The 23,305-nt window shown below is 41.5% G+C and overlaps 1 protein-coding gene and 1 long non-coding RNA gene across 2 annotated transcripts in view; one reads left to right on the top strand and one right to left on the bottom strand.

The window, feature by feature from the left end:
• Positions 1-12,489, bottom strand: part of LOC133380729 (uncharacterized) — a 30,905-nt gene extending 18,416 nt beyond the window's left edge. Inside the window, exon 1 of the long non-coding RNA XR_009761519.1 lies at positions 12,455-12,489. This is a non-coding gene — a long non-coding RNA (uncharacterized LOC133380729). The remainder of the gene's footprint in view (positions 1-12,454) is intronic.
• Positions 1-23,305, top strand: part of LOC133380728 (contactin-6-like) — a 221,844-nt gene that overhangs the window by 140,096 nt on the left and 58,443 nt on the right. Inside the window, exon 10 of the mRNA XM_061618572.1 lies at positions 13,801-13,928. Coding sequence (XP_061474556.1) covers positions 13,801-13,928 — 128 coding nt within the window. The remainder of the gene's footprint in view (positions 1-13,800; positions 13,929-23,305) is intronic.

Here is a 23,305-nt window from a genome sequence, read left to right as displayed (position 1 = left end):
GATCATGAAAAAAGCCTTGGCAGACCAGATGCGGCCCAAAGACCTTAACAGTGCAATCCTAGGTCTATTCAGAAGGAAGCCCCACTCAGTTCATGTGGGTCTTATTCCCATTTTAGTGTACATAGATTGCAGCCTAAATTGCTTACCCATAGTGTAAATAAATTTGTGAGCAAATTAGTCACTCTAGAGCAGCCTTTCCCAACCAGTGTGCCTCCAGACGTTGATGGAACACAACTCCCATCTTTCCTGACCATTGGCATTGCTGGCTGAGGCTGATGGGAGTTGTGGTCCAACAACATCTGGAGGCACACTGGTTGGGAAAGGCTGCTCTAGAGGGGAAAAAGTCAGTATGTCAGGATCGGTTCACACATGGTTCTCATGGTTCTGTGCAGCTCCAGTATTGCTCCTAGGCTGCATTGTGCAGAGTGTGGAGGTCACTGGAGCCCCAGGAGAGATGCTACCAACTCTTAAAATTGCTTGGTTTAAATACATTTTGGGTCTCCATTGGACTAAATTGGGAGGGGGAATGCAGACATGACATGTGAAAGACAATGGAAAAAAATGGAATTGCTGATAGGGGTTCTGGCTTTACCAGATGTGTTTCCTGACAAAATGCCCAGAGAGCTTCGGCTATGGGGCGGTATATAAATACAATAAATAAATAAGACTCCTATCACCTGAGGAATGTTTCTGTAAATTCCTGGTTTGGGGTGATTGATCTCTTGTCCCCTAAAGGTCAAATAATATGACCTTTATCCAGATAGTCCCATTGTTTGGTAGAAGTGTCTGCTTTCTACTGATACATAAACTCAAAAATTTTGGTTTCTTCCCATGGGAGTCAGGATGTCTGGGCCCCTTGGTTTCTGGCATGTACAGATAGCTCTCAGTTCCACAGAAGGGCTGTTTATCAGGATTCCTTGCACCTTATAGACTTCCAGACTTCTATTCACAAAAATGAATCAAAGAACGAAAAATCCCCAATATTATAGATATCCTTCGCAACAATGTCCTGGGCTTCTTTCTCTGTTACTCTTTCTCATTCTACATCCTACCCATATGCAGGGCACATCCCAATTTCCTATTCAGCATGCTCTTCACATCAGCCATTTTTTTTTGTTCCTCTGTCAAGCAGTCTACTCTGTGACTATTAGCCTTTCCATAAACTCAGTGATATGGACTCATTAGACAGCCTGCTGCTAGAGGTGGAAGCAGGAATGGGTGAAAATTTAGATTCAGTTTACATTTCAAGCCAAATCTATTTCTGATAACAATACGAGAATCAGAACATAGCCATTCTTCAAAATTTGCAATACAGTTCACCAAAAACCAACCAACCAATGTTTACAAAAATGCATATATTAGGGGAAAGTGCATAAAAATGAATATATGACTGAAAATGACATGCAAAAATGCATTATATGAAGAGAAATGGCTTGCAAAAATGTGTACATTAATCAAAACTGCCTACAAAATGTGTTCATTAGGAGAAAGTTGCACTAAAATGCTGGAGAATTTTCATGAGATTTTTTTTAAAAAAAATGGCTGCAGAAAGATAAGAAACTGAGAGAACCGAAATTAACAGATCTCTTTCCATCCCTACATGGGAGGAAGACAAGAGGGATGATTATCCTTACTTCTACCTCTTATAAAGTTTTTTTAACACTGGCAGTTTTGTCAGGTAGATTACTCTGTTGTTTTTAAGTGTTTCTCATGCTTTTTTGTATTTGTATATATAGGGCATGATTCATTCAGACAGGACTTAACCTCCCTCTCTTCCTCCCTGCAGCCCCTTGCACTCTCCATAATATGCTCCAGAGGGTTCCCTAACCCACACAGGGGGTTGGAGGGGCAGAGAAGAAAGAAAACTCTCATTTGTGTGAGCACAGGATGCCACAATTGGTTACCACCCATTTTTTAAAAAGTGTATTTTAAACACCTTGAGGTGTATATTAAGGACAGTATAATAAATGTTACAAAAATTAAATAAAAAAGTGATAGAAGAAGGACTTATTAGCCTGTCTTCTAACAATAATGCAAATTTCATGCATCTTTCCATTCTTCTTTGGGTTTGGATGGCTTTGAGTTTGTTTGTTTCACTCCTTTGCTGTATTTCCTCCACTACCCTTGCAGTGCTTTTTCACAATACTAGTCATGTAATCCTTGAAAATATTTTCCAGGCATCAAGTACCAGTTTCTAGGCTAAGGATTGTTTGCTGTTCCCCTCTCACAAAGAGACTTTGTTTATTGCATTTATATCCCACCTTTCTTCCAAGAAGCTCATGGCTCTCCCTGTCCCCATTTTACACAACCCAGTGAAGAAGGTTAGGCTGAGAGACAGTGACTGGCTCAAGATCACCCAGAGCACTTTATAGCTGAATGGGGATTTGAATCCTGGTCTCCAAGTCTTAGTTCAGCTTTCTGACCACTACACCACACCATATTTCATTCTTTTTACTAATTTAGACTGAATTTAGTTCCTCCTATTATCATTTTTGCAATACATCTATGCCATCTTCTCACTCATACACAAACTATCCTTGTTGCTTTTTTCTCTACTCGACATTGATTTAGTGCCCAGAATCTACATCTGTAATAGCATCATACATGTTGATGTAGTAGCTTTTGTTCCTTTTGAAAAGTTTATGTTAAGTGGTTTATGGAGTTTCAAAAATTCTACCCCCTTCCCCATGACACACCTTTTTTAAACCCTATAAATGCTGGCATCCCAAAAAGGGCATCTTCAGGGGAAAAATATGCAATATTCCAGGAGACAGAAACATGGTTAGAACCCTAAATGCAACAATACAGTGACTAGTACGTAGGGACAAAGAACTATTACAATAGTTACTGTAGAGAAATAGAAGAGGACAACGAAAAGGGATTAATCTTTTTATTAGAAAATGTTTCAATTACAGATCAGTATACAGGCAACGAAGCAGCATATATCATTCCCGTTCAAGTCAGGTGCACACAGAAAAAGTTCTCATAAGCAATGTTGTTAAGCGACATATGGTAAGGCATGCAAGTCCTTTTAGGGAAGGTGGCAAGTCCAGGTTAAAGTCCCATAAATGAGTTTTCAGCATATCAGGAAGGGAGACCAGGGCAGAGCCAGTCTCACCTTGTGTGGGGCCGGTGAGCCGGGCCAGTCCTCTTCCGCTGATTGCAGCCTCCAGTTGTTGGTCCTGGGTAGCGGGAGTTCTTCTCCAAGGCAGGGGGCTCTTCCGAAGGCTTTCTCTGCGGTGGGGCTGGTGCATCCGGCGTATTTAGATGGCACGGTTATAGGGCACACATAGTAGTTCCCAGAGCGTAAGGTTACATGCAGTAAGCAGAGCACAGGTAGAATGCAGCATTTTAGATGGTTGGGAGGTTGGATGCGGTACAAGCATCTAGCATGCAAGTCCACTCCGGGAGTTGCGTTGATGGGTCGAGGGTGGATCTTCTGACGCAGAGTCTGTAGCTGGGGAGCAGAGTGGATCCGGGCTCCTTCAGCAGATGGGGGGGACTTGGGCTTGTCCACAACACGGTGTTGCCTCTTGGCTCTGACCCCATTTGGGGGAAGGCCAAGAGGCTAGAGCTCCCTCCTCACAAAGGAGGAGGGAGCAATTTGTGGCTCGCCCCCTCTGGGCACAGCGGGGCGAGCCTGTGGTGGTGGCTCCCCTCCTCTGGGTTAGGAGGGTGAGCCATTTACTCGGGATCTTGTTGGACCGTCCTCGCAGCGATTGTGGAGGATGGACCATTTGTGGCTCTCCCTCTCTTGGGTTAGGGGGGTGAGCTGGTTCCTCATACTGGTGGTGGCCCATGATGTGTTCAACGTAGATATCATGGGACCACCGGATGGTATCTGACACCATCAGCTTGCGCATGAGTTTGGCGTAGCGTCTGCCCATGCCAGAAGCTCTCAGTACGGGCTCGTTGTCAGAGTCCCAGCCTCCTAGGGCTCCAACTAGGAGGGCATGCACGGTGACTTAGTACCCCCTCTGCCTGAGTGCGTCTGCCAGAGGGAGGTACTTGTGGTGCTTGCGTTCCCTGGCTTCCTTCATAGCTGCCTTTCTGTTTTCGAAGGGGATGGTTACGTCTATCATGGTGATTTTCTTCTGTTCTTCCTGGCGGATGACGATGTCTGGCCTCAGTTGACTCCCAGTGCCGGGTATGGAGCTGTTCAGGGAGATGGTGCCCATTGAGGCAGGGATGGCTTTGGCTAGGCGGTTCATTACTGCGTTGTGTCGGTGCTTCCATGTCGTTGAGTGGGGCTGGCAGCTGCAGAGCACGTGTGGGAAGGTCTCGTTGGAGTACCCACAGCAGCAGCAGCACTTTTCCTGATTGCCAGATTTGATGGCACCATTGAGTGGCACAACGTTGAGGCGGGCTCGGTGCACAAAACGCCAGTCGGCAAAGCGTGTGAAGTCACCTCGGGGCATGTAGTGGTTGCTGGCATCCCATTGTGAGGTGACTTCGAATACCTTGCCCTGGTCTGGTTTGCTTTTAAGTGCGGTAACATATTTTTCCCTCACTGACTCTTTCAGGTTGCTCTCAAGGAGCCTCTTTGACCTGTGGGTGAAGAACTGTAGTTCTGGTGGGTTGCCTCGGGTGGTGGCGATCTGTGGGCCTTCTGTGTTCCAGACCCACTGGCAGCCAATGAGTTTGTTGAGGCGACGTGACGCATTCCGGGTGCGGGTGAAGAGGGAGGAGAAGTCTCCGCCATCACGGCCAAACTCGTTTTCTAGGGATCCACAGAAGTAAGCGGCCAGGTCCTCCTCAGTGGGGTCCCTGGTGATTCTTTTGTGGACAACTTCTCTCAGGGTGCCATGTGCTATTGTCTTGATGGTGTTATCTGGGCAGGTGAGGAGGCAGAAGGCATGGGTGACTACTGCGACGTCACCAAAGTCACCTAGTTTTGGGATTCCTGCTCCTCCTCACCGCTGGGGGATGTGGAGGATGTCGTTGGTGGCCCGCTTAGGGAGGCTGAGCCATTTCTTGAGCAGGGCTGTGAGTGCTCAGTCGGCTCTGTTTAAGGTGGTTTTCTGGACAGCCGATCCTCAGAGTGCGAAGTCTGTTCTGGGGAGAAGGAATGTTTTAAGTGCATCAATCTTCTGCCAGGGGGCCAGTAGCGATGAGTCGATCTTGCCAGCATCTGTCATGATGGTGTGGATGGTTGCTTCAGGGGTCTGGTAGGTTCGGAATCCTGTGGGGGTTCCTAAGTGTTGGTAGGCCTCCCAGTCTGCGAGGTGTGTCATGGGTTCTCCTTGGATGGTGAAAGTTGTTGGCAGGACCCGGTGTTTCTGACTCCCGTTGATGTGGAGTGATGCACACTTTTTTGCATTGAAGCGGAGACCCATCCATCCAGCAGCGGTTGTGATGCTGGTCAGCATTCCTTCCAGTTCCTCTGGTTTCTCTGCAACTATCACCAAGTCATCTGCCTCTCTTGTGGTCTGGCTGCTGCAGAGAGCACATTTGTCAGAGCAGTGATGGTCAGTTCCAAATCCTCAAAGGTCATGATCTCTCTTAGCCTGGCAAGCCAATTAGACTGCCATACTGTGGGTTGTCTGTCGCCCTGTTGAATAGGTTCCTCCATGACGGGTGCCATAGCATCTGATTATCCTGATGTGCAACCTATACTCTGGACAAGAGGCTACTGTAAGGACAGAATATGGAGAAACTGATTGGTTCCCCATTGGAAAGGGTGTGAGACAGGGGTGCATTTTATCACCGTATTTGTCTAATCTACATGCAGAACATATCATACAAAAAGAGAGATTGGACCAAAATGGAGGTGTGAAAATTGGAGGGTGAAATATCAATAATTTAAGACATGCAGACGATACCATACTACTAGCAGAAACCAGTAATGATTTGAAATCAATGCTGATGAAAGTTCAAGAGGAAAGCACAGAAGTAGGACTACAGCTGAACGTCAAGAAGACTGAAGTAATGACAACAGAAGATTTAGGTAACTTTAAAGTTGACAACGAGGGCATTGAACTTGTCAAGGATTATCAATACCTTGGCACAGTCATTAACCAAAATGGAGACAATAGTCAAGAAATCAGAAGAAGGCTAGGACTGGGGAAGGCAGCTATGAGAGAACTAGAAAAGGTCCTCAAATGCAAAGATCTATCACTGAACACCAAAGTCAGGATCATTCAGGCCATGGTATTCCCTATCTCTATGCATGGATGTGAAAGTTGGACAGTGAAAAAACTGATAAGAGAAAAATCAACTCATTTGAAATGTGGTGTTGGAGGAGAGCTTTGCGCATACCATGTACTGCGAAAAAGACCAATAATTGAGTGTTAGAACAAATTAAACCAGAACTATCACTAGAAGCTAAAATGATGAAACTGAGGTTATCATACTTAGGACACATAATGAGAAGACATGATTCACTAGAAAAGACAATAATGCTGGGAAAAACAGAAGGGAGTAGAAAAAGAAGGCCAAACAAAAGATGGATTGATTCCATTAAGGAAGCCACGGACTGGAACTTACAGCATCTGAACAGGGCGATTCATGACAGATGGCCTTGGAGGTCACTGATTCATAGGGTCACCATAAGTCGTAATCGACTTGAAGGCATGTAACAACAACAATTTTAATGTGATCTTTATCCTCTATTAATTCAAGTATTTAAATACTAGACAACTCCAGAAGGGAAACGATACAGTATCTTCAGACACAATGCAAGATGCTCGAAAAGCTCCTGTATCTATTATTTTCACTGGATATCACTAAAAACTTCGGGGAAAAGAAAACTTTATCTTGGTGGCATGATGCAGAGCTCAATGATGCCAATTAGTATTAGTTCACTAAGAAGAGCATAGACCTTTTTATCTGGAAATGTCGGCATGTTGATAACATTGTGAGATACACAATGCCATCTTCTCACACAAGAAGCTCCCATTTGATACAGTATGTTGATTCTTGATGGCTGTTAGGTTGGCTATGTGTCCTGCTTTACAGATGATAATCCTCTATTTGAAGACATCCTCTGTTCAGTCCAGATCTTGTTTTATGATACAGAACTCAAAGAGAGCAGGGGCATCCTTGAAGATGGCCCGTCAATAGTTAGCACATAGAAAGCAGTTTGAACAGGAACACAGGTCACCTGGTCACAGTCTTCTCCACTATGGTAAGAGGTATTGTATTTCTATCCAAATTACAGTATTTTTTCCTAAACTTGTTCATACATGTATAAATTAGCATATGCAAAATTAATGCAAATAAGTGGCCTCTTTTATCCTCTGGTGATACATTTCCTCTTTTTTTGGTGATGTGTACATGGCCACCTATGGTTCTGAAAGCCACATTTATTTCTTTTATTATCACATGAAATATAAAATAGAGTAAGACGGATGTTTACAAGTTGTAGCCCACTAAGCTAAATGTAGCCCATCAGCCACACACAGTGGCCCACCAGGGCCTTAGAAAACCCTATTTGCTGACTCCCTGGAATTGCATCTAAGAGGCCAAAATACATGGCTAAGGTTTTTTGCTCAGCCTCATAAGCTACAAGTTCTGAAGTGAGTCAGGGTTGCATGAACTGCTAATTTCTCTAAACTGCTGGCTCATCCAGCAGAGAAATACATACCCTTGAAAGAGAATGGCCCATTATCCAGAGATCCTCATAAGAACATAAGACGACCCTGCTGCTTCAGGCCATGGCCCATCTAGTCCAGCATCCTGTTCTCACAGTATCTAACCAATTGCAAATGAGAAACCAGCAAGGAGAACCCTCCCCTCCTGCAGTTTCCAGCAACTGGGATTTGGAAGCATACTGCCTCCACCTATAGAGGCACAGAATAGCCATCATGGCTAGTAGCCACTCATAGCTTTTTCCTCCATGAATTTGTCTAATCTTCTTTTAAAGCCATCCAAGATGGTGGCCATCACTGCCTCTTGTGCAAGCAAATTTCACAGTATAGCTATGTGCTGTGTGAAGAATGCTTTCTTTTGTCTGTCCTAAATCTTCCAAATCAACATTGGATGTCCATAGGTTCTAGTGTTAAGAGAAAGCGAGAAAAGCTCTATCCACTTTCCCCATGCCATGCATAATGTTATACACTTCTGTCATGTCACCTCTCATGCACCTTTTCTTTATAGTAAAAAGCCCCAAATGCTGCAACCTTTCCTCATAGGAGCATTGCTCCATCCCCTTGATCATTTTGGTTGTCGTTTTCTGAAACTTTTCCAGCTCTACAATATCCATTTTGAGGTGAGAAGACCAGAACTGTACACAGTTTCCAAATGGGACCACACCATAGATTTATATAATGGCGTTATGATATGAAAAGTTTTATTTTCAATACCTTTCCTAATGATCCCTAGCATATAATTTGCCTTTTTCACAGCTGCTGTACACTGGGTTAACATCTTCATTGAGCTATCCACTACAGCCCCAAGGTCTCGTTCCTGGTCACTGTCAATCGGATCGTCTCTATGTACATACTTGCTGACATTCTCAAAGAAATCTAAGGCTTAAGGCTAGTGAGACAGGACTTACCCTTGCAGAAGCCATGCTGGTTCTGTTTCAGCAAAGCTCACTCTTTGCTTGTTTTATCTTTAACAATACTTTCTGCCAGCTTTCCCAAGACAAATGTTGAGCTACTGGCTTGTAATTTCTGGGGATCCCCTGGATCCCTTTTCAAAGATTGGCGTTTCCATTGGCCACATTCCAGTCCTCAGGAAAGGAGACAGATCTGAGGGACAAGTTACATATTTCTGTTGGAAGATCAGCAATCTCACATTTTAGTTCTTTGAGAACTGTCGGGTACATGCCATCTGGACCTGGTGATTTGTTGGTTCCTATTTTATCTATTAAGCCGAGAACTTCATTTCTCATCACTACTATTTGCCCCAGTTCTTCAGACTCCCTTCCTGCAAAAATTCCTCCACTGTGAAGACAGATGCAAAGAAATAACTTAGCTCTCTGCAATCTCCTTATCCTGGTTTAGCATACCTTTGTCTCCTTTATCACCCAAGAGTCAAACTGCCTCCCTAGACAGTCTCCTGCTATGAATGTATTTAAATACCTTTTTTGTTGGCTTTTATGTTTTTAGCAATGTGCTCTCAAATTCTTTTTTAGCATCTTTTTGCCTTCTTGCGTTTCTTTTGCCAGAGTCTGCGTTCCTCCCCCCCCTTCTTATTCATTCCTTCTTGCCTCTAATAGCTTCTTTGACATCAACGTCCCTCTGCTTGGTTCCATGACTAACTGTTCCAGGGCACTGTCATTTTTAAGGTATCCAGAAGTTTTACTTCTTTGCCATGAATGGAACACATATGTAGCCAGTCTATGTCAGGGTAGTTGAACTCACTCATTTCTACAAATTTCCTAGTTTGCATGCTTCCACCATTTTGTTTTTCATCTCAAGATCTCATTTAGCATTTTGGTCAGGGGGAAGGTAGACTGACTAAATTACTACTGGGGCCTGGCATCACCACCCACAACAATTCTGTAGAGGGGTCTGCCTCTTTTGGGGTTTCTAGCTTACTGGATTCAATGCCCTCTTTCACATATAAAGCAACACCACCTCCAATACGTTCTTCCCTCTCTTTCCAATATAGTTTATACCCAGGGGTAACTGTGTCCCACTGGTGTTCTCCATTCCACCAGGTTTCAGTTATGCTCACTATATCCATGCTGACCTCTAAGACCAAGCACTCCAGTTGTCTCATCTTGGCTAGGAGGCTTCTAGCATTAGCATATAAACACTCTTCAACTGTAAATGGCACGTTTGGTTTGGCCTGTGATACTTTGGCCTCTCAATTGCTATCATGTGCTCCTGCACTCACAGTGCTTAGTTCTAGTCCTACCCCCATTTAAACTTTCATCATTTTTTGGTCTTGATCCCAAGGGGGAGATTTGTTTTAAACCAAAGTGCCAGCAGTCTGGTTCCATTCCAGTTCAAATGGAGCCCATCCTTTTTTGTACAGGTTCAGCTTAGCCCAATATGTTGCTCAGTGCCTAACAAATCCAAACCCTCCTCCCAACACCATTGCCTCATCCACACATTGAGACTACAAAGCTGCACCTGTCTAGCTCACCCTACACATGGAAATGGTAGCATTTCAGAGAAAGCTTCCTTGGAGGCTTTCAGCATCCTACCTAGCAACCTAAATTTTGCTTCCAGGACCTCATGATTACATTTCTCCATGTCATTGGTGCCAACATGCACTATGACCACTGACATCTCCCCAGCATTATCTACCAGGCTGCCTAGCTGACTGGAAATATCTGCAATCTTTGTGCCAGGCAGGCAAATTACCCTTTGTTCTGCATGCCCATCACATACCCCACTGTCTATGTTCCTAATGATAGAATAGCCCACTACCAAGATTCCTGCACCCCCTCAAGAAGCATCCTTGGCACAAGAGGATACCTGTACACCCCTCCAAGGAATAGGTCCCTTCTAAGGGATCACTTCCTGTTCCTTAGATAGACACATGCTCTCCTTCCCTGAGATGCTCATTCTCCAAGATAGCAGGAGAGCTATCATCCTGGGAGTGGGGCACAGCTATAATGTCCCCAAAGGCTTCATCCACAAATCTCTTTGCCTCTCTCAGCTTCTTCAGGTCAGCCACATTGGCTTCAAGGAAACAAACCTGTTCCCAGACAGCCAGAAATTTATTTCAGTGAGGACACACCCATGACTTCTATCCAACAACCAGACAGTCATACTGACTATCTGGTCCCATGCCTCTGCTTGCTTCCTACCTGCAAAACTGTTTTTGCAGTTTTTAAAGTTAATTTATTGAAAGCTTAGGGTTTGTTTAGATCAGGAAACAGATAGGCAGAGTGGGGTGCCCTGGCCTCCTCACCCTGCTGCCAAACTCACTCTGCTGCTTGTAAACTCACCTTGACATTTTGTCAGCTGGGGAAAGGGCACTTCATCAGCTGCAGGCTATCTTGCTAGGCTATTTTATATCTATATGCAAGTCTGGTTCCTCCCAGCTGCTACTTCCAGAAAATGAGTTTGGGGGTGTGGCTTAAATCCTTGCTGTCAGTCAGTTTAGCCCCTTGGGGATGGGGATGAACAAGTGGAAGTGAACAAAGGTAGTTGATTAAGTGAAGCTGGTGGCTCAACTGCCAAGTAACTCAGCCTTCTTTCCTGAGAGAGAGGTCTGTATATCTACTAATGTTCTAAGAAAAGCTAACTAGCTGTAACTTTATTTTTATTTTATTTGCTGTCAACAATACACTTTTAACAGAGCAAGTTCCCCTGTAGTTTTAAGTAGTGCCTTGTACTCTAGCTTGGACAAACTAGACTACCTTTTAGCAGCTTTTCATCTAAACAGAAGACTGGAATTTCCAGGTGAGTCTTTTTCCCCCACCCAAAAGAGGCTGATCTTTTTTAACCTAGGAAAACAGTGGTTGCTGGGTGTGTATGTGTTTTAAGGAAGGCTAAACCTACCCTTTTTAAAACAAAGCTGACTTTCCCTCTAGGGTTGAGGTACTGGTGGCATTTCCTTTTTACCCCTTCTCCAAAACTGGAATTTAGTCTGGTTTACTCTGTCCCTTCAAGTATCTCTGCTAGGCTAGTGATGAAAACTACATTTTTATGGGCTTCCTACTCACTAGAATTCAGCTCCTAAGTTATAAGTTCTTTCAGGATTTGGCTCCTAGCACACAGTGACCTTACAGTGTCCTTATTAGTCTGAGCTGTTTTTAATTAAATAACTAAATGAATGGATGTTACTTACCCTCTTCTCACTCTGCTGCTTAACTTGCTTTGATGCTTTGTCATCCAGGGCCTTGCTCTAGTTTGTGGAATAGGCTCCCTCGCTAGGCTGTTCTAAATTTATTTGTGTGGCTGGTTCCTCCTGCTACTACTGCCAGCAAATGAGTTCAGGGGCTGCGGCTTACATTTCTGCTCTGTCAGTTTAGCCCGCTGGGGAGAAGGAGTGAACATCCTCATCCTTTAATGAACTTTTGGTACAGTACCCAAGTAACACATATGTGCAAGCTATGACTAGATTTTTTTAACAGCACTTGGAAATAAATAAGATGGCATCCTTTGAAGACAAGTCTGAACAACAGATAACTCACCAAATCAAATGCCAGGTCAGGCACCAGGACGTAGCATGCTATGGTTGGAGCTCTGGGAGGGCTCACAACCACAGTTAACACTGGGTCTCTAGCTCCTCTTTTTATTTTTTAAACTTGTCCCAGCAATGACACAAGTACTGAGTCTGAGTAGCTGACCTCACCAGTGCAGCCATGACTTTAGTTTCCTCACAATGCACTTCCCCATTGAACAGGGTGTTAGTAAACCACATATAGAGTTAGGCTGCAAATAATACATAGGACTTGGAGCACAAACAATATGAGCCAAATCAATTCTTTTTGCCTTTTTGAACAATTGTCTACCTATACAACTTTATTAAAGCTTAACTGATAATAGTATAGTTTTTAAATTAAGCCTAGGCAGAGAAACAAAGTGGAGTTACTAAAGCAACTTACTGATTCAGCAGCAGGAAGAAACAGGAAAAAGATGCCATCATATTAAGCAAATCCCGGGGATGTAGCGTTTTTAAAGAAATACTGACACCTGATCACCTCAAACACTAAGCACAGGTGTGAGAATTCTCTTGTGTTTGACAGTTGGTTGAACACAGCCTGTGATAATTAACTCCAAATCAGCATCTCTGGCTCCACTCAAATCACAGTTTGCTCTTGCACTTTGCAGATGGCACAGTAGTACTAAACAATGGATAATAATTATTTTTCTCTCTTCAGGAAAATGTGGTCTGGATTCTTTCCTTTTGTCACTTGACTCTACTCTCAACCATTTCAGAGCTGCAGTCAAATATGGGGAAAGGAAAACAATTGGATTCTATGTGTATGAGTAAAAATGTAAATATTTGTTTTTTGTTTGGAATGAGAAACCACTTTGATGGATTTTCATCTGTCACATCCACTCTGATTTGGTACAATCATGTGAGCGGACTGTAGCATATGAGCATTTGTACCTCCAAATGTCTGCCAAACCTAACAACTTACAATGCTGTTTCTGATTATGGTGACTAGAAATGAGATGGAAATTCAATTCTATTCGTATTTAAAAGCAAACGTCCTTACTTCTCAGTTCCTGAAACAATACACAAACTGAAACACAGCCATCTTTTGAGATTCACACTTCTCTGAACTTTGCACTGCAGTTCTCTAGCCAAGTAATATGTATAAAAATGCATATATTAGTGAAACTAACATACAAAAATGTTAGGAGAGATTACTTGCAAAAACATGCATGTTAGGCAAAATTGGATGCAAAAATATGTCTGAGGAGAATTTCACACTAAAACGATAATTAATTTGCATGAGGACTTTTTTTAAAACAAATCACAAACTGATGTGGAGAACAGAAGCAAGACTGGAAAAATGAGCAACAGAGAAACTAAAATGAACTAATTCCCTCTTCCCTAACGGTGATATACCAACATTCTTTTAATCATTTTGTGCTGCTTTCCTTATCAGCTACTGCTCAGATGATTAGTAACTTTCACTAGCAGAGTGAAACTTACGTAGGCCACATACTTCATATTGTAAACAGCTCATCATCTGCGATTAGGGACATATTTTACCCTGTGAGGAAACACAACACAGTTAGACCACACATTGTGGATTTATTCCTTCCTCAGAAGTATCTGACATTGAGCAGAGAAGGATGAAGCCTACTGGTGTAGACAGCAACTATAATTAATGTCCAAAACTAAAAGTAATACATCATTGTTACTGCTCTTAGCACTTGGAATAATATCCTGCTAATAACTGGTTTGCGTGGTTTTATTTTATTTTTCTTTCTTCAGAATCTTTATCCTAGAGGATGGCAGCCTGAAGATATATAATGTTACCAAATCAGATGCAGGTGTATACACTTGCATAGCAATGAATCAATTTGGAGTTGCTAGGAACTCAGGGAACCTGATTGTGAAAGGTACTTTATTGTCTTCATTTGCGCTTTATGCATATTGGAAATGCACATGTATATTTGATTAACCATGCTGAGATGTCAGTGAATATAATTGTACTGTCAGAGGCACAGTTTGAACCAAATCTTCTAACTGGAACAGGGCTGCTGAGATGCCTTCGGCAAACCAGAGGGTGCCTGGCCAAACTGCAGGTGGTGTCAGTGCTTTGATATCATTCTTAGATGGTGATCTAATACAACAAATACAAAAGCAGTATCCAGACTCCAGTATGGATATCAGTGCATTTCAAATAGTTACTCTACTTCCAAACATGTGGTAATGCTACTGGGCCAGTTCAAGTTTCTTGTTTTGGTTTATAAAGCCCTATGCCGGTTGGGACCAGGATAACTGAAAGATCGTCTTACCCTTTATATACCAGTCAATCACTACACTCTGCAGGTGAGGGCCTCCTGCAGATACCATCTTATCAGGAAGTCCATTCTACACAACATAGAAAGTTGACCTTTAGTGTTGTGGCACCTACACTTTGGAATTTCCTCCCCTTAAATATTAGACGGGGACTGTCACTGTTATCTTTTTGGCACTCACTGAAGAACTTCCTCTTTCAACAAGCCTTTTAAGTAGAGACCTTATCCCAGTCTGCATCTGTGCTGGAATTGCTTTTTAAGATGTTTTGAAATTTGTTTTTTAAAAGCTATTTTAAAGATGTTTTAATATGTTTTTAAAGATGTTTTATTTTAGTATGCTTTAACATCCTTTTGTTTTTAATCAGTTTTAGAGTGCTTTTAGTGTTTTTGTTTCCCGCCCTGGGCTCCTTCTGGGAGGAAGGGCAGGATATAAATTTAAATAAATAAATAAATAAATAAAAGTACAGAGAGATAAGGAGTAAATACCACCCAAATTCAGTTTCTGAAATTAAACATCTAGCCCTGTGTAGGTGTTCATAATGGGGCTTATAAACACATGATGAGGGGAAAGTGTGCACGAGTGCACTACTTCCATCCCTTCTCCTAGTTCCCCATCTCTGTCCATGTATTCAGGAGTGATTATCTACAGCAGAAAACCTCTTGAGCTCATGGATGCTTTTGTGCAATGTCTAACCATGAAAAATCAGAGTTCTAAAATAGGTGGGACCCCACATGATGAATTCAGGAGACTTTCCTGCCCATACAGTTGCCCTTGAACATGTAGAAGCATACACTGCCTTTTCAAGGCAGTGTATATGGTTTTCCCATCTATTTTATCCTCACAACAATCCCTGTGAGGTAGATAAGGCTGAGAAATGCTAACTAGCCCAAAGCCACCCAGTGAAGTGTACAGTTGAGAGGGAATTTGAACTTTAGTCTACCTAGCCTGATATCCTCTCTGCTGACACTGCAGCTCAAAAATGGGATGTGTTTTGTCCCCCAGAAATAAACTTGGTATGAATGGTGAGCCTCCATAATGCACAAAAAAGGGCCCTTCCTGCAATAACTTTCTCATTCATTTCAATGAAGGGAACATCTGTGCTGCAGGTGCCTTCCCATGCATGTTCAGGGCTGCTTTCTCCACTGAAGTGAATAAAAAAAGGCCACTGTTGCAAGGGTGTCTCCATGCACTGGAACACATCCTGGGTTGTAGCTCAAGGTATGCATCTATATATGCTTTCTTCTTTCTTTCCACTATGAGTAGCATACTTAGAGTTTGCAGGAATTATTAATGCTGTGTATTTTATTTGTACTTAGCTATATTGATACACATAGTGCCATATTACTGCTTTTTAAACATAAACTATTTTTAAAAAAGGCTTGGATCTATTCACAAAATGGACCAAGATCCTGCAGAGGCTCCCAGTGAAAGGAAGGTGGGAAGAGAGGACATTTTCACCAATTCCCCTTTCAGCCCAATGCCTCTCCCACATTATTCTCAAGGATCTTAAGGTTGGACTCTATTGTCTTATAGGCCCCTTCCAACCCTATGATTCTATGATTTCCCAGCAGTCCAGAATAGTTGTTCAGGGGGCAGACGGTACTGCAAGGAAAAGGCGAAATAGGACTGCCTTGTATTCAATCTAGGCATTTCATCAGTGTCCACTGATGTGACAGTTATCAGCGTAGCAAAATATGCAGTGCATCTGGGTAATTTCTATATAATAGCTTGTACCATGCATGTAGGAGGTATATTCATACAAGAACTCTGTGCCATAGCTGTGGATGGTATCTGGCTGCAGACAGGCTTAAATATAACCTGCCATCATTTCAATGGTTGCTCTGCCTAAATGGGTGGGGGAACCTCCATGGCAGCCAGTTAATAGAGATTTTCCTATCACTCAAGATATAGAAGCATCTGTCTTGGTTCTTAAAGGTTTGGGTTAAGCCCCCAATGATAAACCTATGAAAAGGTTAATTAAGTTCCAGCAACCCCACATGTAGAAGGGCAATTTAAGTATTTTTAGCAATCTGATCTTGTTTGGCATTTTAAAATACTTGGTTTTCTCTACATGTAACTTTCCATTCTGATATTAAATTATGACAATAACTGATGAAGAATGGATTTTAGGGGGAAATGACTTTAAATGTAATTATCAGCCTTCTGCAACAAGGGTGACACTAGATAACATTAACAATGATGGTATTTTTTCAGAAAAAATGGAGTGGCCATTATAGTTTGTAATGACACAATGCTGTGTGTTTCCATCTTCCAATGATTATTTATAATGTCAAAATAGTTTTACCTTGCCAACAGTCATGATTCAGTGACATCAGTAGCCAAGTGAATTACATTTCACTTGGTTGTTATGAAAGTGGTAACAATGCAGGTTGGAAATATTTTACAGTCTGGCAAACGGAGTAAAATCATCCACATTTAAGCTGTAGCTGTGATTCAGAGAAGGCTGCTGACCAAAGGTTTTAGTCTTTTGTTCCTAATTAGGGATGGACAAGAATTTTGATTCAGTTCGCATTTCAAGCCAAATATATCAAATTCACTATCTGAAACAATATGAGAATCGAAACACAGCCATCCTTTGAAATTCGTACTTATTTTAATTTTGCAATGCAATTTGTCAACCAATGTTTTAAAAAATGCATATATCAGGGGAATGTGTTCATAAAATTAACATAATGTATGAGTGAAAATAACATGCAAAAATGCATTATATGAGTAGAAATCACTTGCAAAAATGTGTATGTTAACCAAAACTGCCTACAAAAATGTATGTATTAGGAGACCAGGGACTGCTGCCCCTGCTCACTTCACTCACCAACCCCACCTACCTTTGCCAAAACTCCCCTCACCTCCAGATGGGTCACTAAAGCCCACCTCCTTCCCCCCACAGGTTGCCAAAGCTCTTCCCCTCCCCCATGGATCATCAAAGGGTGACCAAAGCCTCCCCTCACCCCACGGGTCACCAAAGACCTCCCTGAGCTAAAATACTGGAGAATTTTCATGAGGATTTTTGTCATAAAGATTTGCAAATTGCTACAGGAATGTGGAGAACTGAATTTAAGATTGGAAAAATTGGAAACTGAGAGATCTTTCCATCCCTAGTTCTTTCTTTTCTTTTTAAAAAAGGCCCATTTTACTGCTCATTACCCTGCATGTGTCCCTATGCTGCAGGTTCATATACAATACATAAGAGACAAAAAAAGGCCAGGTAATAAACAAAAGGACAACACTAAAGAGGAAGAAAACTTGCACACAAACATTCAAACTGGAGTCAAGGTCGTGTGTGTGTGTGAGAGAGAGAGAGAGAGAGAGAGAGAGAGTGAGTGTGAGTGTGTGAGAGAAATAAACCTCCCCCCATCTCAAAGTCAATGCTTGGAAAAACAGAAGGAAGTAGAAAAAGAGGAAGACCAAACAAGAGATGGATTGATTCCATAAAGGAAGCCACAGACCTGAACTTACAAGATCTGAACAGGGTGGTTCATGACAGATGCTTTATACTTCTATGAACTTTCAGAGGCATGGGGAGGCTTTTCTGTCAGTACCCTGTTGTCTGGCCAGTCAGGTCTCTGAACCACTCACCCAATCCAAACCCCAAAATATAGCTATAGCAAAGAGGTCCTTCCCATGTGTCTCTAGGCAGAAAAGCCATGTAACTTTGGGAGGAGGTCTGCCTGCATTCCAGCCCCTGCTGGGAAGGCTTCCACTCCTTCTTTTGTTATGAAGGCTACATAGCAGTCTCAGTTTAGAACTTAATAGGGCTACCTTGAAGTCCAGTCCAAGCATGATCAGAACTGTTTCCTTGAAGGTTACACCCACACAACTTTAACTGTTGGTTAACTAGGCTCCAGGACTTTGCTTGTCTTCCCTAATCATCTGTTGGCTTATTTTTATTTTATCTGTTGAATTTTTATTTCACTGAACTATTTGTGTGAGCACCATTGGACACACTGTAAGTACAATAAATGTATTTTGTACTTTTTTACTTATAACTTTTTTGTTTATTGGGTGGGGAGGGGGGCTAAAAATTATTATTTAAAAATGTATTTTCTAATCCTGCAGCAGTTCACCTTCTTTAAAAGCTGATGGAATAAACAGGATAATTAATTATGCTGAGAGAAGAAATCAGTGCTGATCCAAAAAAATAGCAGACTGTCAAATTCAGTCAGAATCCGATAATAAGACCGATTTAGTGGATATTGTTCTGCACCCCAGTTGAAATTGTGAAAATTTTATTTTTTAAAGAAATTTACATTTATCAAAAACTAAAATAGTTAACCATTCAAAAATCCATGTGCATATTTTGTTAATGCTGTTTGTTGAAGAAAACAAACCAAAATAATAAATCTTATTAGTAAAATTTAAAAGCCTGTTTGGTGGTGATGATCCTGGCAAATCATAAGAAAAAAATCATGCTTAGTTGAACGGCTGGAGCTGGTTCATCTTCTGAATGACTTCACAAGTTCATTCTGCTTAGTACTAAAATGACCAAATTATCATCCCATTTTTTGATGAAAATTAATCTGAAAACTATTCAGAATAATTGCTTAGTGTGTACCTACCTTCTAATGAAACCTACATCTCTGAATACGTATTAAGGCTATATTAGACAATAATGTACTACTACTAAAAATGATGCTTATATAGAATCTTCCTCACTAGTGATTTAAACTGATTTAAAGCATTAAAATTGAATCCTTCAGAAAAGTGATTTAAATCATCACTTAAATCAAATCAACCCTGGTTGTCATTATGGAGTCAACAACACAACAACAACTTTATTTGCTCTTAGCCATAGGCCATAGCATTTCTAAAGCACTACAACAAAATATACAATAACATTTCCACTCGCCTAAAGTAAATAACATGGTTAAAAATTCAAAGTTGTTGATTTTTACAATATTGAACTCTAATGTGTTTTGCAGCAAGTGCGAAATTTGCTACTGCCAATATGATTTTACTATGATTATCTGAAAGTAGGTCGGCTATTAAAATATCTAGAGGGAGGCCAGCTCTAGGGACTATAAAAGGTGCTAAAAATTTGTGTGTAGGGTCATATAAGGGGCACTTTAGCATGTAATGGACCAAATCTTCGATCTCCTTATTTCCGCATATGCAGAGACGGTCTGATCTCGGCACCCCTTTATATCTACCCTCCAAATAGGCTGTGTTCATGGTCTGGAATCTAATTTCAGTATAGACTCTATGAATCTTCGGATTGGTAAGAATGGTGAAATAAGGGGCTATGGTGTGATTTAATTTTAAAAAAGGAAACCATTTCGAGAAAGAGGATGACTCAATAAAAAGCCTATCTTGCACCTCGTGGAAATTAAAAATCCAATTACTCAGTTCCTTTGGGGAAAATGTTGAGAGATTACTAGGAGAAAGATTGGAAGAGTCCATTAACATTGAAACAGTGTGGGCCCAGCCACCAAATTGTAGCTGTTCTTGCCAACATAGTTTAACAATTGAGGATTCATCAAGGTGTGAAATTTTCTTCCAGAGTCTTAATGCCGCAGAATCTATTTTGGCTACCAATGGGGGGAGGCCTGTTTCCGCCCTCACATGGGAAGAAGGTGCACCACGCGGGAGGCCCAGAATCTGTTTCAAAAATAGATTTTGTAAAGGTTCTAAAGTTGACTGAAGAGCATGGCCCCAGATTTCTGCCCCATATAGTAATTTGGGGAGGGCTTTGGCAGTAAAGATTTTTATCATCGGTGCTATTAATTGACCCCCCCGGGAATAGAAAAAGCTTTTTAATTGTCCTGTTATTCTGTCACTTGCTAATTTAATATCTTCCGCCTGGGGTTTCCACGAAAGATTATTGGTCAGAATTATGCCTAGGTATTTAAACAAGTGAACTTGTTCTAAAGGAACCCCATTTAAAGTCCAAAGATTTTTAGATAGCTTATTCTTCCCACAGATCATGACTTTAGATTTCGAATGGTTTATCTGCAGGTGGTTCACTCAGCAATACTTCTCTAAAGAGACTAGCATTCTCTTTAGGCCGATCTTATTTAGAGAAAATAAGGCCAAATCATCGGCGTATAATAGCGTAGATTTTTTTTTTCCAATTGATGGAGGGAAAAAATTAAGAGAAGATAATGTAGGGATTATGTCATTAATAAAATAATTAAAGAGGAAGGGGGCCAGAATGCAACCTTGCTTCACCCCTTTCAAAGATGGGATTTCCTGTGATAAAGCACCATTTCTGCCCAGGCATACTCTCAGGCTGTTAGATTGATGTAAAGATCTTATTAACCATGCCAGTCTCTTGTCTACATTAGATTGGTCCAATTTATGCCATAAGAGCTCTCTGTCTATCGAGTCAAATGCCACAGCAAAGTCTATAAACGCTATATAAAGTGATGAATTTTTTCCTTTTTGGGCTTTTGAGATTAAATGCTGCAGAATATAGACTTGGTCTATCGTGCTCCTGCCTTTTCTGAATCCCGCCTGTTCTTGGTATATGATCATATATTTAGTGTCCCAGTCCACCAATTTGTTCAGAAGGAGACGCCCATATAATTTAGCTGTAACATCAAGGAGGCTGATAGGTCTATAGTTTCGGGGGTCAGATGGATCCCCTTTTTTATGGATAGGTACTATGATACTAGTACTCCAGTCTTTGGGGAAAGCCCCAGTATTATTGATGTATGTGAAAAGATTTGCTAAAAGAGGGGCCCACCAGTCGGTTTCTACTAGGAACAGCTCAGGTGGCAACATGTCCTCACCAGGGGCTTTATTTGGATGGAGCGTTGAGATCAGATCTCTTATCTCAGTGCATGTAACTGGTGGCCACGAAGGCAAATCCACCTTCTCGTTTGGAGGACTGGGCTGGGGCGGTGATACTGAGCCAAAAAGGGCAGTGAAATGTATTACCCAAGTGTCTGGGAGGATCGGGGGTATAGGGACAAAATCACAATGAGAAACACCTCCCTGGACCAGTCTCCAAAACTGCTGATCTTTTTTATATAGCAAGGCTTGGCCTAAATCCCTCCAGTTATTTGCAAAGAAGGCTCGTTTCTTCTCTTTTAAAAAGCATTTATAAGCCCTCTTCAGGATTAATACTTGGTGGATAGAGTCTTCAGATGGATATTGGTGCATAATTTTAATTTGAGTTGTTAACTCTCTTTTTTTTGCACGGCATTCCCCATCAAACCATGAATTTAAGGCCCTTTGAGGTCTAGGGGGGATAGAGGTAGACACCGAATATTTAATGGACGAGGCTATACGATCATAGATCGTCAAAATATCTTCAGGGAAAATAGTAGCCTGGAATTGAAGATCTAGAAGTGTATCTGACTGAAGAAGTTGTTTTACTAAGGTTTTGATGTCCAGGGTCCATTTGAGCCATCTAGGTCCACTAAGGCTATCCAAAGTTGGGTTGAACATTTCTGGTCTAGAATGAAAGCCGGGAACCCTTAAACTTAGACAGAGTGGAAGGTGATCACTGTCTGCCCTGCTTAAAACTGTTAGGTCATTTACTAATGAGACTAGGGAAGGGGATCCTAAAAAATAATCTACCACACTTGCCCCTCTGCCAGTAGTGAAAGTGTAACTGCCATGGGACGAATCCAAATATGTCCCATTGAAGCAGATTAACTGATGTCTAATCAGTAGTTGAAATAGTGATTTTCCATTTTGGTTTAAAGATTTATCATTTGATACTCGTGGGAGAACTGGGTAGTCATTGAGCGAAATCCCAGCTATCGCACCCACTAGCGGGTAAGACTGGCCTAGTCTTGCATTGTGATCCCCACTGATCAATATCAAATGAGATGGATAGTTAATTGAGAGTTTTTCAAGGTATGCTTCTATACTTAACCAATTTGAAGAAGCAGTTTGAGGAGGTAAAGGGGGAAAATATATATTTAAACATATTATAGTAATTTGGTCAGGAAAAGCGATTATTAATGCTAAACAGAATTCCGGGGGTTGTTCAGAGGGGATAGATACCAATACATCTAGCGAGGTGGATATTAACATTGCTATACCCCCCCTTCCACGACCCCTAGTTGCATTCCTTGTTGCAGGCTTAGACCAGGTTTTGAACCCTTGAAGCCGATGTAGATTAGGATCTCTAATCCAAGTTTCTTGCAAACAAAGAATGTCAAAAGATTGGATGAAACATAAAAAGTCGGAATCAGCGGCTTGTTGTTCCATCCTGCGATGTTCCATGAGAGGAAAGATATTTTGGGCAGAATGGTGTCAGAAGAATTCGTGATGTGAGTGATTTTGCTGGGCGTTAATTGACGATCCAAGTTCTGTGAAATAGAAACTGAGAAGGGATTAGGAGAAAGTGGATTAGACTGGGTCTGTCAAGTCCAAGATGGTTTTCCTTTGTTTTGAACTAGGAGAATGTCTGCATTATCCATTTGGTGAATTGCAGGTATAGGATTTTGTGTCTGGTAAATTGGCTTCATCCTCTGAGTTTTCCATAAGTCGTATCAAGTTTTTAAGTCTATTTAATGTCTCCTTTTTCTCGTCAGCATTGAATTTGGGATATAAATCAAGTAGTAGGATCTCTTCTGATGAAAAGGTCTGTGTCGTCATCATGTTTATAGCAGATGTTAAATTTAAGTGTTGGTTTTCTGTAGTGATGTGTGGGTCAGTTTCCACTATTGTTTCTCTTTCTTTTCTCGGTTGTTTTTCTTGAAGGAAGGAGTCATTTATTGAAGATGTCATTTTCAAAAGTTTGCGTGGTGGATTGGAGTTATCAAAACATCTAGAGACCCAAATGTAATAGAGGGAAAATTTTCCTCTGTTTGTATACATCTTGTTTAATGTTTTAGAGTCATGGAAAGTTACAATAGCTCTAGTCACGGATTTAGGGTAAGACAAATATTGTACATTATTAATTGCAGCTATATCTATTAACCCTGGAATTAAACTCTCCAAAAACTTGCACATATGTTGTCTTCTTTGGTAATAATTGAGCCATGTCTTTGGCTTAGGG

The sequence above is a fragment of the Rhineura floridana genome, chromosome 3 (assembly GCF_030035675.1).
Source record: "Rhineura floridana isolate rRhiFlo1 chromosome 3, rRhiFlo1.hap2, whole genome shotgun sequence".
NCBI classification, from domain to species: Eukaryota; Metazoa; Chordata; class Lepidosauria; order Squamata; family Rhineuridae; genus Rhineura; species Rhineura floridana.
This window is presented reverse-complemented; position numbering and strand designations above follow the sequence as displayed.